Genomic DNA, 14,089 nt, shown 5'->3' on the forward strand with positions numbered 1-14,089 from the left:
TTTGGTCAATTAATCATAAAATTGACAATTAAAGACATAAACACAAACTTTTGCATATCAAACCAAATTGCAGGATATTTTTAGTTACTTCCAATCTAAAATGGCTAATTTCTTCTACCTACATCAACAATTAAAACTTATATTTCATCTAACCGCTTGTAAACTTGGTAACGGCCTTGGTACCCTCGGAGACGGCGTGTTTGGCCAACTCGCCGGGAAGAACGAGTCTGACGGCGGTCTGGATCTCACGGGAAGAAAGGGTGTTCTTCTTGTTGTACCTGGCCAGCTTGGCGGCCTCCTGCGCGAGCTTCTCGAAGATGTCGTTGATGAACGAGTTCATGATTCCCATGGCCTTGCTGGAGATCCCGATATCGGGATGGACCTGTTTGAGGACCTTGAAGATGTAAATCTTGTACGTCTCCACCGATTTCTTGTGCCTCTTTTTCTTCTTGTCTGCAGAGGATGCGTCTTTTGGGGGAATCTTCTTCTCGGCCTTGGGTTTTGGGGCTTTCTCGGCGACTGGTTTCTTCTCGGCTGCCGGTTTTTTCTCGGCCTTTGGTGCCATTTTTGTGTTTTGAGAAAAGAAAGGATTGGTTTTGAATGAAAGAGTGTTTGAAAGAATGTGAGAGAACGATAATATTGTGGTGAGATCTGTTTAACAGGGGAGTTAGTTTATATACAATATGACAAGATGTTTTGATTGGTGGGTTTTCAATCACACGGATCGTGATGGTTGACCGTTGATTTTGAGACCATCTATTTCAACGGTGAAGATCTGTTTAGAATCACGAGGATCAACTATCCCTCCCGATTTCTTCCAATAAAGTATTTTTTCTTCGTATTCAATATGTGAAAATGTAGAAAAATATTACTCCTTATTTAAATATTATTTTTTTGAGTCGTTTATCATTTGCGCGCAACAAGTGATCTAGCTTACATTGTCTTAACTTGATCCACACTAAAGAGTTACCTCGCCCTCAATACCTAGTAGGAGAAGAAACTCTCAACTAAACCGTCCGAATGAAGGACATTTAATTGTGATAAAACATCCCCCCCTCTACAAGACTCAAACATGCTTCACTGGAAAACTTTATTTGTGAAATACTTTGGAATGTCATTCTCATATCTTGAATTCGAGACCTCCACCATGAAGAGTTGTTGCTCGACCATTGAGTTAAAGGAGAAGTACCCGTATTTAAATATCTAATACTGTAATTGCCAGCATAAGTGTAAATCTTATTCCAACACTTATGTCACTCCTTATACCACCCACTTATTCCATTATTCATCAGTTTTTTCTCTCCAAGAACACCCTCTCCTTATACTACCAACTTCTTCCCCACTTCTTAACTATTCATCACTATTTTATTATTTAATTTTTTTTACACAAAATAAAAAAAACACATTTTATTATAATTAAACACACATACATTACATTATCTAAAAGTAAAAGATATTACAATAATAAAAAAGACAGTACTGTAAAAAAACATTGCGGCTTTAAAAACATTGTTGATCACCCTCTTGACCGTTTTGCTCTCATCTTGCAGAAACTGCGAATATGTCTTTTCGTGTTTCGAGACCTTGCGGTCTGGTGCTTCTATGTCCTGAACGTGTTACTTGCATTGTTGTCACTTCTACCGTATGTAACCCAGGACCCCAGAGAGTCAGTTTGAAGGAGGGTTTCCTCTTTGATATCGGCCATGATTCGTGTTTTCATCTCATCTTCGGTGAGACGAGATCAATGAACATTCTTGTTTGATGAGATGAAGCCATTTGGAATGGTGAGTGAGTTAGTAGATGAAACAAGTGTTTAGAATAGACACAAGTGGAATGGTGATGAAACTGGTTAATGCTCTGGGTTGGTATTTATAGAGTGACAATCTAGGTAGCCGTTAAGGGCCTGGAAATGTAAATGTTTTTGAATTTTTGGTTGTTGGAGGGACTTTAATTGTAAATATTTTTTATGTGTAAAATCGAGTTATAAAATTTATAAACAAGAACTACCTAATTACCGACTACTACACATTTGCGGGCAGAGGACCCGTTCGTATATAGTATAGCTAAAAGGCAAGTCCAGGATCGAACACAGGGACTGATCTAGAGCAAGCGAGTTTAATGCAGTTTAAAAAGAGTTGGATTTTAAAGACTCCACGTCATATTGGATTTTGAAAAAGTAGTTAGTTGATTATTAAAAATTAGTAATTCCGAGGAATTAAACAAAAAGAGAATTTGTGAAAAAATAATATTAAAAAGCAAACCCACTTAGAATAGCTAACATGTCAAATTATCACAATGCCACTTTTTTATGTTGAACTACTTAATATGTAATTAAGATGAACTCTTATTATACTCAAATCTTTAATTGTCAAAAGTATAGTAATCGCTCTCGTGAATAATTTCTACCATAACAATCAAGCATTAAGTCCTAAGTTGGTTTTACGATTTAACCTAATAAAGCTTTCTCTCGAACTGCTTATTAGTCGTCTATTTAGATCTCTATATCATAAACGACTAACACATTCATCCAAATTCGACTGTTTTAATCTCTATCACTAGTTTCTCTCGAACTCCGATGACTTTGAATTAATTAAAGACCGATTAATTCTTTCATAAACCAATTAGCAATCCTATAGATTTATCTCGAACTTCTATAATTAATTACCAACTAATTTACATAAAAAACCAAAACAATATATAAACTTGGACAAACATGGATCTTCGACTAAACGTAAAACCTTGTTCAACAATTATAACAACAAAGTGACAACTTTATGACATGTTCACATTATCCAAGTGTGTGTAAAGAAAATTAGCTACTCATGACAAAATAAATAAAACTAACAATTACTAAATAAATAAAATCCATAATGATAATTGTATGTAATATAGTCTTGCAATAGTGTATCTAATATATAAAGTAAAGGGGGTAAAAGAATTCGAACAAAATTATTAGCTTGCGATTGTGTCGAAGTCGAACCAAACTTGAGGTGTTGCTGCTTCTTGTCGAATACCTCACAAAGAACCCACGTGAGGGTTCTTTTGTGGCTGACTCTCTCCAACTATCGAACTAAGCACCTCTGCCAAATCCCTCCTACGAACTCCCCCCTTATTCGATGGATTAGATAGATTATTTATATAATAGTGGACTTGCCTTATTATCAAACTTTAGTCCCAAGGTTTTCTGGCCGACTTCCACTCTCTTCTCGGCCCGACATCAACTGACCTCTTCTTCTATTTTGCAAGACCAAAAGCCCACGTGAAAGTTCAATATGATGGATTTTAAAAACCCACATAAGACATTATTTTGGTCAGAGCTTCTCCAAATTAATTAAGAGTCCAAATTAATTAAGAGTCAAACATGACTAAAAAGCCATTTTAGCTCTTTTGTTTCTAAACCCACGAGCACCACCACTCTTTTACATTGCCATTGCTATTTTTCTTTTTCTCCTCTGTTGACTTCGACATGAACAAGTCTATGTGATGTTGGAACCACGTTAAATATTACCGTCACTGATCGTTTATCATTCGTGATATGATAATTGACAATAACTGAAATCTCTATATCTAGTAAATATACGATGGGCGTATTTACTTTTAAAAGACATATTATAGGGTTTCCCATTAGATGATTGAAATTACAAGGACTTATAACGCACATACTAAACACCAGGGTCTAAAGTGTAAATGCCATTTACAAGAATTAAAACCCTAATCTTGCACCCTTTGTGTGTGTTTTTCTCTCCCATACTCATACTTATCTTTAATCAATCATCTCGTTCTGGGAACCCGACATCAATGGCAAACATTATTGCTCTTACAAGGTCCTCTAGATCATCAGGTATATATTATTATCATCATATTTTCATTATATTTACAATCCTTATTCCAACATGTGATCCATGCTCATTAAAAAATATATTCTTCAGTACTTGACACATTTACTTTCTTCAGTACTTGACACATTTACTGTCTTTTGAACTCTAATCTTTATTTCTTCATAAAAAGTCTTTATTTAGCTCACTTTCAACATAATTTATCTCATGAACCTATAATTCAATATAAGCACATATAAAGTATAAAAGTCCATAAAATGATCACAATTTATATATAAAAGAGATGATATCGCATAAAATAAATATGTATAAAATAAGCGATATCAAATTCCCCCACACTTGAGCTTTGCTTGCCCTCAAGCAAATTAAAATTTCAAAACAAACAATCCTTTGGTTCACAATCGCAAGAACATGACAATTATCAAAAAGAAGCTAAACCATTAAAGTTATAAAACATAAGAGATGGTTAAGCAGTTTTAATCTTAAATAAAAATTGAAATGTTTGACAATATTTGAATGATATACAAGCCTCGAAAACACGACTAAGCACTTTAATCAAATGAAAGAAGAACATCTCAACTAACTTTCTCCAATTAACAAACTATTGGGTTGAAATATTGTATCAATCACTCGAAGCCTAGTCGTGACGCATATATTTTAACCATAGGCTTGTACTACAATCGTTCTTTCATCGTCATGACGCAAGCACCATAAACGTCTATCAAAAAAGGTAATTTACGGTTGTAATGTACAATTCTGGAGGCTTACAAGGGTCATTAAACAATGTGTATGGAAATTTAGGATATAATTGGTGTTAAAAGAAAATAACACAACAATTAACAAAGTTTTTACATATAGTCTAGTCTAACACAACCCATATCACTAGTTGCCATCTAACCACAACCCAAAAGACGTTGTCCCGACACTACTCCCCCAATAGACCGATACAAACCGACACCATTGTGGTGTATGACATTCAAATGACTTCAAACCACCAATTCTTACCCATATTAGCTTACACGAACATTGCTAATTCCAAATAAAAAATATAATCAATCTAAGAACCTTTTAGTTGGTTTAACTAAACATACCAACTCAAACTCCAATCTTTAAATAATTGTTGGTTTAATTTAACTTACCAACTTCCTTTGATTTGACAAAAATGATGGAAATACCAACTGACAGTCCAAGTTCGTTTTTCTTCTTTTTTTACTTTTTCTGTTTTTCAATCTTTTTATTCTTTCTTTCTCTTTTTTTTTTATGAACTACTTTTTACCCTGCCTAATTGGTACCCCTTTTTATAACTTTGAAACATGTTGACAAATCATAACTCTTACTAATTAGAATAATCTAGACTTTATCCATAATCATGACGAAATCAATCTACCCCTAACATAGAGAATACACCAACCCGACACAAGAAAGACAAACCCAAACCATCCAACTGGTATAGGCAACTAGTGACCAACCAAGGATTTCGACTATTGGTACGGTGAGGATATGTTACATATTTAAGTGGATTTAACACAAACGAAAAGGCTAGGCTCAACAAGTTTCCTAAATGTATCTTGCACTAAAAATGAGTGCAACAAGGGTTTAAACAAAGGTAATTCACTAACCGATGTGATTAACTACTAAACACATGCACAAACATGGTTTAACAATAATGAACATAAACAAAGGGTGAATAAACAAAGAACAAGGGTTTAATCCTACATTTACCTCTTTATCATCTAGCAAACTACGGGACGATCAACTAAGACAAGTTCTAGAATCAACGCAATCACCGGCACACTCATATCAAAGAAAAAAATAATCAGAAATGGGATAAATTAACCTCAAACTTGCACATCATAGTTCAAAGTCCTAAAAGAACCCTTACTCTTGAATAAATCCAAAAGCCTATGACAGGGATAAATTTACAAGGCAATCAAACCAAAATCGTAACACCTATCAATCTAAAAATGAAGCAAGATCTCACATATTTGGTGTTTTCGGGTAGAAGTGTGCTAGTCATGTTATCAATCCAGAAGGGATTTGCCTAATTAATCATTCAAAACACATTTCATAAATTAAAAATTTTGACCAAAGGAATTTATAGTTCAATTATTTACTAAATATGATTAAATCTATGTGACAAAGTAATTAAACTATAAGGACAAACAAGCAAAAACTCAAAGTCTACCAATTAACCCGGCTTTTTCCTATTGACCTCTCCCCCCACACTTGAATTGTACAATGCCCTCAATGTACAATGAACCAATTAAAACTATGAGAAATAGGAAAAAGTAAATAAAAAGAGTAAAAGAAAGTGAAACTTACCGGGTTTAATGCGCGTGCTCCAAATGCTCGGTTGATTTCCAAGATAAAATAAGTGCTAACTTCATTCCAACCGCATTTAACTCCTTTCTAACATCTCTAAGACAAACTCAACAAATACATCAAACATACAAAAATAAAAAGAAAAAGAAAAGAACAAAAAAATAAAAATAAAAATAAGACTAAACTCCTACTTACGAATAAACAAACAAAACTAAAATCAAAATATTTTTGGATTTTTTGTATTTTTTAACTTTTTCAAAATCTTTTTTGGATTTTTTGAAAATTTTCAAATTTTATGGATTTTTGAAGTTTATAAAAATTAAATGACATTAAAACTAGACAAAAGAAATTAAAAATAAAAATACCTAACCTTGGGTTGCCTCCTAGAAGCGCTAATTTTTGTTCGAGTCACTAGCTTGAAATAGGGGCATTGTACTGATCTTGAGTGTCAATACTTTACTTATTTGCAGGGAAGTTCGACAAGATTCAAGAAGTTGTGGAAGAAATTGTTTGTGCGCTCATCACCTTGAATGGGTTCATCAATACTACCAAAGCAGTTTATGCGATGAAGAAATAAGTAGGCTCTTTTAATATTATGTTGTATGTTTCTCTGTATTAAGTTTGTAATGTTTTTAAATATATGAATAAACTTATGTTCTTATAAAATGTAAATCCCTCGTTAGCTATAGATCGCTCTCGAGATCGTCTATGATTATGTCGTGAGTGCGGAATCCTCACGAGATAACTAGTTTGATTAGTAAACTGGTATATCGCTAATTATCAAGTAAATAATCAGCCGTATTGTGCTATCTTCGTTTCTATAAGCTATAGAACGAACTTAGGTGTCTGGAGTACTTGTATGTCGAACATATATAATCTTAGGGTATTCGTTCGTATATATATGTTTCAGGTCGAACTGGGCTTGCTGGGCTTTGTTCTTACGAACTTAGCTGCCAGCCCATCTAACGAAGTTAATCTTCGTTTGTACCAAACGAAGTTTATCTTCGTTTGCCTCTAACGAAGATATACTTTATCTTCGTTAGATGTAATACTTGGTTATATTCCTAAGTGTTTCATCTTAAGGAATCCTAACACATATTATGTTTGTACTTGTATATCACACAACAAACATCATACATAACACATATATATATATACAACTCCAAAACATGTAATCGATCATTACCAAAACATAAAGTCCATAATATATCAATTACATATATAGATACGACATAAATTAACATAATGTCTCAATCTAAACAACATATTAAATCTAAGTTGTTGTTGTCACATCAACGTGCATCAACATAAAATCATAAAGTAGACTTATATTATTAAAATACTTAAAAACATTACAATAGTAAAAGACAACACACAATTCAAACTGCTAAAACACACTTAAAAATACTAAACCACACTTAATCAAACTAGAAAGTCCATTTCATAATCCAAAACAATTAAAAAGGAACAAAGATAAGCTGCCTGAAACAGTGCTTGTATCTGAAGCCACTCCCATGCTTTTCCCGATATATCTGATACGTCGTTGCATAATATTGCTCATCATTGCCGGCCCTCTCCTGTGCATTCAACTGCGAGCAAATTGCCTCAAACTGCTTGCATTCCTTCTTAATCCTGCTCCAGTGACCTTGCAGTTGAGCCTTGCTTCGTGGTCCTCTAGTGGTCTGTTATAATATGAACACCCAAACAAACATAATCACGAGTATGCGCAACGGAAGAAATCGAAACATATATGCAATCAAATTAATTAACAAAGACTAGAATTGAGTCGTATACCTTATGCAAGCTCCAATAAAAATAATAATAACAAGATTATTATTAATGCTTAGGGTTTAAAGCAAAACCCGTCTACGATCGCACACTAGACACCCCGAATAACGTATGCTAGTACTCGATCACAAACCAAACAACCTTTTGCTTGAACCTTAAACTTCAAAGTCGAAACCCCTCAAGAAGAAGGAATTTCGGCCACTTCAAAGCAAGGAAGAAAAAGGAGAGAATTTGCTTATGTGAAAAAGTATATGAAAAGCCAAGAATTAAGCCTCTATTTATAGGGCTTAATTAGGGTTAACATATCTTGGAAAATAAGCAACATAAAGGCTTAAAAAGGCCTCCATATTGTCGTCCCCCTACATGGACTTTAGGTCCAAGTCCATTTTTCGAGTTTTACATTTTAATCCTCCTCTTTAATCAATTAAATATAACTAACCCTTTAATTATGTTTAATTAATCATTCCATGATCAAACTAATCAATATATTACTTTAATATATCAATTAATATTATCGAGTTACCGTGTCATTTTGTGTGACCCCGTAGGCTCAAATTATTTCCGGACATGCGATTTATAATAAAATGATCACACTCCAACAGCTCCCACTTGAGCATGTTATTATAAAGGCAATAACATTGGTTGGCGTCTAGCAACACTCCAATGCTCCCGGAAATATTTAAGAATAGATTTTTAAATCACCAAGTTGAAATGATTTAGTTTTTAATATCCCTTTGTTCAGATACCCTTGTTAATTATGAATATGGATTAATGTCATTTCATAATTTAACGATTATGTTTCTCATTTCTACAATTAATTAAGATTGCCAAATTAGTCAAGACAACTTCTTGAGTTCATTTGGGTGTGGCCACACAAATATCTTCAATTAATTAATGAGGGCGCCAAATGGTATCATACTTCAGTTGCAAATTGAAGGAACAAATCCTGTATTGACTACAAGTGTCTGGCCATGTCGTTTCTTAACATTTCTGAAAATAGCCCTTTATTACTGCCTTGTTCAGGACCGTTAGAAACTATATCAAGAAATGCAATCCACACATGCATAACTCACTTGTATCCCAAGTCAAAGGATAAATAAAGTAACCATTTCACGAATTTCATTTAATGACGTCGATCCATAAAATGATAATTCGTTCTGTGGGGTAAGTCTAATATTCACCTTTTGAATATCATGTGAGTTTGGTACGATCCACCATCTTCAAAATATTCCCTTAAATATTTTCACCAATCTCTCACAATTGTCTTACTTTAATTATATTCCCATATAATTAATCGACAATAGACATTTAGAATATTCAACTAATATTCATGGATTTAAACAAGCAAATATAGAACACAATTATTATAAAAATGAAACCACTTATACCGCGTATAAAAATTTATTAATTGAAAATAACAATTGTTTAACATCCCATTATCCAAATACCAATCACAGATTTACATGATATAACTTAGCAATATCTAAGACCTAAGCCTTCTACATGCTTGTTTAGCTTTCCCTTTGACAATGCCTTTGTAAAAGGATCCACCAAGTTATAATCTGTGTGAACTTTGAGTAAATTGATTTCACGTGATTCGATTTGCTCCCAAACATAGTGATATCTTCTTTGGTAATGTCTGGCATTCTTTTGAACCCCAGGTTCATTGGCAATGACAATTGCTCCAGAATTGTCACAGTACAAATCCATAGGTGTATTATTTGATGGCATCACATCAAGCCTAGAAATAAACTTTCTGATCCAGACAGCTTCCATTGCTGCATCCGAAGTAGCTATATACTCAGACTCAGTAGTAGACATAGCAACAGTAGATTGCTTCTTGCTCTTCCAATCTACTGCTCCTCCATTCAAAATGAAGACATACCCTGACTGAGACTTGGTATCATCCTTATCAGTCTGAAATCCAGCATCACAGTATCCAGTGACTTTAAGCTCTTGATCTGGATTTCCTCCATACACCAAAAACTATTCTTTAGTAGCACGCATGTACTTAAGAATGTTTTTCACAGCAGTCCAATGATCCTCTCCGGGATTTTGCTGATATCGGCTTACTATATTTTGCGCAAACGCAACATCAGGTCTAGTGCATCTAACCACATACATGATAGATCCCACCGCCAAAGCATAAGGGACTCTCTTCATACGCTCCACCTCTTCAGGTGTAGAAGCACCATTCTTGTTGGATAAATTAAGTCCTTCTTGCATAGGCAAGTTCCGGCGCTTAGAATTTTCCATCTTGAATCTTTTCAAGATCTTATCTATATACGCACTTTGACTTAATCCGATCAACCGTTTACTTCTATCTCTATAGATTTTGATTCCAAGTATGAATGTTGCTTCACCCAAGTCTTTCATAGCGAAACACTTTCCAAGATAGGATTTAACATCTTTCAACATTGGAATGTGATTTCTTATTATCAATATGTCATCGACATACAAAACAAGGAAAGTAACATTACTCCCACTAGCTTTGCGATATACACATGGCTCATCAGGATTCTAAACAAATTCAAACTTTTTGATCTCTTCATCAAACCTTTTATTCCAACTCCTTGATGCTTGCTTTAGTCCATAAATGGACCTTTGAAGCTTGCATACTTTGTTGGGATATTTAGGATCGACAAAACCTTCTGGTTGTACCATATAGACTTCCTCGTCTAGAAAACCATTCAAGAAAGTGGTTTTGACATCCATTTGCTATATCTCAAAGTCATAGTACGCTGCTATGGCTAAGATGATCCTAATAGCTCTAATGTCCGCGACCGGAGAAAAGGTTTCCTCATAATCAACTCCAAAGAGTTGAGTATAACCTTTCGCCACAAGACGAGCTTTATAGGTGTGTATATTTCCATCCATGTCGGTCTTCTTCTTGAAGATCCACTTGCACCCAACGGTTCTACCATTTGTGGAAGGTCAACTAAGCTCCAGACTTGATTGTCTTTCATGGATTTCATTTCCACATTCGCAGCTTCAAGCCATTTGTCAGATTCCGGATCTGATAATGCAACATTGAAATTAGGAGGTTCATTCAAATCTCCTACTACGTGTTCTTCAGACTCAATCATAAGATTTAATCTATCATGAGCACATTTTGTCCTTGAGGACCTACGAAGTGGAATCGCTTCATCTTCAACTTGAAGTTCATCTTGAGATTCATCTCTTTGAACATTTCCCCCCCCCCCCCCCCAAGTTGAAGATTGCTAGTATCTTTAGAAGTTGACACATCTTCTTGATGCTCATCAAGTTCAACAATCCTCCCACTTTCTTCTTGAGATATGAGTTTCTCCTCAAAGAACTCAGCATATCGATGGACCTTGACAGTGTTTTTCGTAGGAAAGTAGAAGTAGTAACCCATCGTTTCCTTTGGGTATCCTATAAAGATGCACTTGACATATCTAGGTGCAAGCTTGTCAGGCGTATCTCGTTTCACGAGTGCCTTACATCCCCAGACCTTTAAGTAAGACAAATGAGGGACACTTCCATGCCACAATTCATGCGGTGTCTTATCAACTTTCTTAGTTGGAACCATATTGAGAATGCGAATAGCAGTCTCAAGGGCATAATCCCAAAACGAAAAAGGAAGAGTCGTATGATTCATAATTGATCGAACTATTTCCAACAAGGTTCGATTCCTCCTCTCCGAAACACCATTGTGTTGAGGAGTATATGGAGGAGTAAGCTGTTGAACTATTCCACAAGCTTTAAGATAATCTTTAAACTCTTGACTTAAGTATTCACCACCTCGATCCGAACGAAGGATCTTCATGGTTCTACCGAGTTGATTCTCCACTTCACTTTTAAATTCCTTGAATGTTTCAAAGACTTCATGTTTATGCTTAATCAAGTAAACATAACCATAACGACTGAAATCATCCGTAAAAGTGACGAAATAGCTAGCACCTCTCCTTGACACATGTCTAAATGGGCCACATACATCCGAATGTATTAGTCCAAGTAGCTCTTTAGGCATTTCTGGTTTATTTTGAAAAGGTTTCCTTGTCATTTTGCCAGAAACACAAGATACGCATTTTTCAAATGATTCATCATTTGTTTGCAAGACACCATCCCTTTGAAGTCTTTCAATGCGTTTCTTGCCAACATGAGCAAGTCGACAATGCTAAAGATAAGTCGAGTCCGAATTGGGCTTGACTCGTTTGCTAACATTATACATTGAATTATCCTTTGAATCACAACCATGCATATCAATTTCATAAATACCATCACAAGCAATAGCATCAAAATAATGAACATTATTTCGAGAAACTGAAATACCAATATCATCAAAGATATTTATGAATCCGTTGTTTTTCAACAAAGAAACTGAAATAACACCTCTAGTAATAGAAGGTGCATAATGAAAATCGTTTAAAACAATTATTAAACCACTAGGTAAAACCAAATGATAATCTCTGATTTCTTCTACAGTTGCTGGTAGGCCATTTCCCACGAACAGTTGCAAAGATCCCGGTTTCAGTTTCTTTCCCCTTCTAAGCCCCTGTAATGAATTACAGATATGAGTACCACACCCAGTGTCGTAAACCCATGAATTCCGCTTAGAAAATGAATATAATTCAATGGTGAAGAATATACCTGAAGTCTCGGACGTACCAGGCTTTTTCTTCTTCAACTCAGCAAGATACTTAGGACAATTGTGCTTTCAATGACCCACTTCATTACAATAGTAACAAGGTAGGTTCTTAGCGGGATGTTCCTTCTTCGCTGGAGGGGTCTTCTTAGGTTTAGGAGCAGCAGCAATTTGCTTTCCTTTACCTTCAGCTTTACCCTTTCCCTTCGGTTGTTTGCCTTTTTGGACCTTTCCCCCCTTGATCATGAGAACATTGGGAGTAGCAGTTTTCTTTGGCAACTTCTTTTCAAACTCATTAGCCATGGCAAGAAGTTCCATAACGGTTTTATCCATGCTATGCATAGTATAATTGTGTCCAAACTCTTCAAAATCCTTAGATAAGGACTTGAGAATCAGACCAATTTGTACTTGCTTTGCATAAGCATATCGATAAGATCGAATAACTCCACGCCAGCTTGCTTCTCGAACATAGACTTGAGTTCAGTAAGCATGTCACATGGAAATGAATGCTCAAATTGCTTTTGTAGGTCAGCATTCATACTTCCCAACATCAGACAAGTGACCTCATTATGTCTATCATATGCAGCAGCATAATCCGCTAATACTTCATTAGAAGCATTGGCAGCAGGAGCAACGGGTCTTGGCTCTTCAAGGACTTGGTATTTCCTTTCAGCTCTCAAAACGATCCTGAGCTGACGATACCAATCATTGAAATTCGGCCTAGAAAGTTTTTCCCTTTCCAACATCGACCTAAATGCCAATTGATGTATGTTTTGAGTGGTATTGTTTGTTGCCATCTACAAAACAGACAAAAGTTCAATTATCAGTATTCCGATAATTATCCTTAAGAAATGTAATTTTACCCTTGTTAAATTCATCTAACAAATTACTTTCACTAAGGCTAAGATCCAACTTGACATACAATCATTTCATCAGTTGATCTGCTAGAAATGACGGTATTCAAAAGGTAATCGAGAATCGATAATTGGATTGATGCAACTCCTAGAATTATGGGACTTACAACAGCACTGTAAAGGGGTATTAAGTGTTTTGTAAACATGTTTCGTCCCATCTTATGCCACGGGTTAAGGTCTCACCTCTTAACTCGTTTTAAGTCGCCCAATTAAGAACATGTAGATAGTCCACCGCTGTCTCACAACGAGTGATAATCCACCTTGAAGAGATACAATTCACCTACGTCTCACGTTGAGCAAAAAGCACTGGCAAGTGTTCTTAGCAAAGTGGGTGGCATTGACTTAACTTTAAATGGGTAATGCATTTGATGTGAATCAAAAGTTTATGTTTGAAGACTCATGCATAATCTTCGAAACATAATATTTTAATAAAATTATTTGTATAGTCTTACAACACAAGAGAGCTCGGTAGCTCCATTTGAACGCACAAAGAAGCGCAAGGGCAAAGGTTTGCGATGAACGCAATTAAAAACCCGTCCTTTTAGAAGGCTAGCGCACTCCGACTTATACCTCTCTTAGAGTTTGTTCAAATGGGTGAGCCGGTGTATCTCAAGGTTGCAAGA

The 14,089-nt window shown here is 35.3% G+C and overlaps 1 protein-coding gene across 1 annotated transcript; it reads right to left on the reverse strand.

Annotated features, from left to right (window-relative positions):
- LOC122586877 (histone H2B.5-like) lies at nt 1–640 on the reverse strand. The gene has a single exon (XM_043758892.1). It carries the CDS (start codon nt 563–565, stop codon nt 149–151), a length of 417 nt encoding a protein of 138 aa, XP_043614827.1. The 5' UTR covers nt 566–640; the 3' UTR covers nt 1–148.
- Between the last annotated feature and the right edge of the window lie 13,449 nt (nt 641–14,089).

Source organism: Erigeron canadensis, chromosome 2 (assembly GCF_010389155.1).
Source record: "Erigeron canadensis isolate Cc75 chromosome 2, C_canadensis_v1, whole genome shotgun sequence".
In the NCBI taxonomy this organism is placed as follows: domain Eukaryota; kingdom Viridiplantae; phylum Streptophyta; class Magnoliopsida; order Asterales; family Asteraceae; genus Erigeron; species Erigeron canadensis.

Bases quoted from the DNA above. Each gene is read 5' to 3' on its own strand.
- LOC122586877 (XM_043758892.1), bottom strand. From the start codon at position 565: ATGGCACCAAAGGCCGAGAAAAAACCGGCAGCCGAGAAGAAACCAGTC.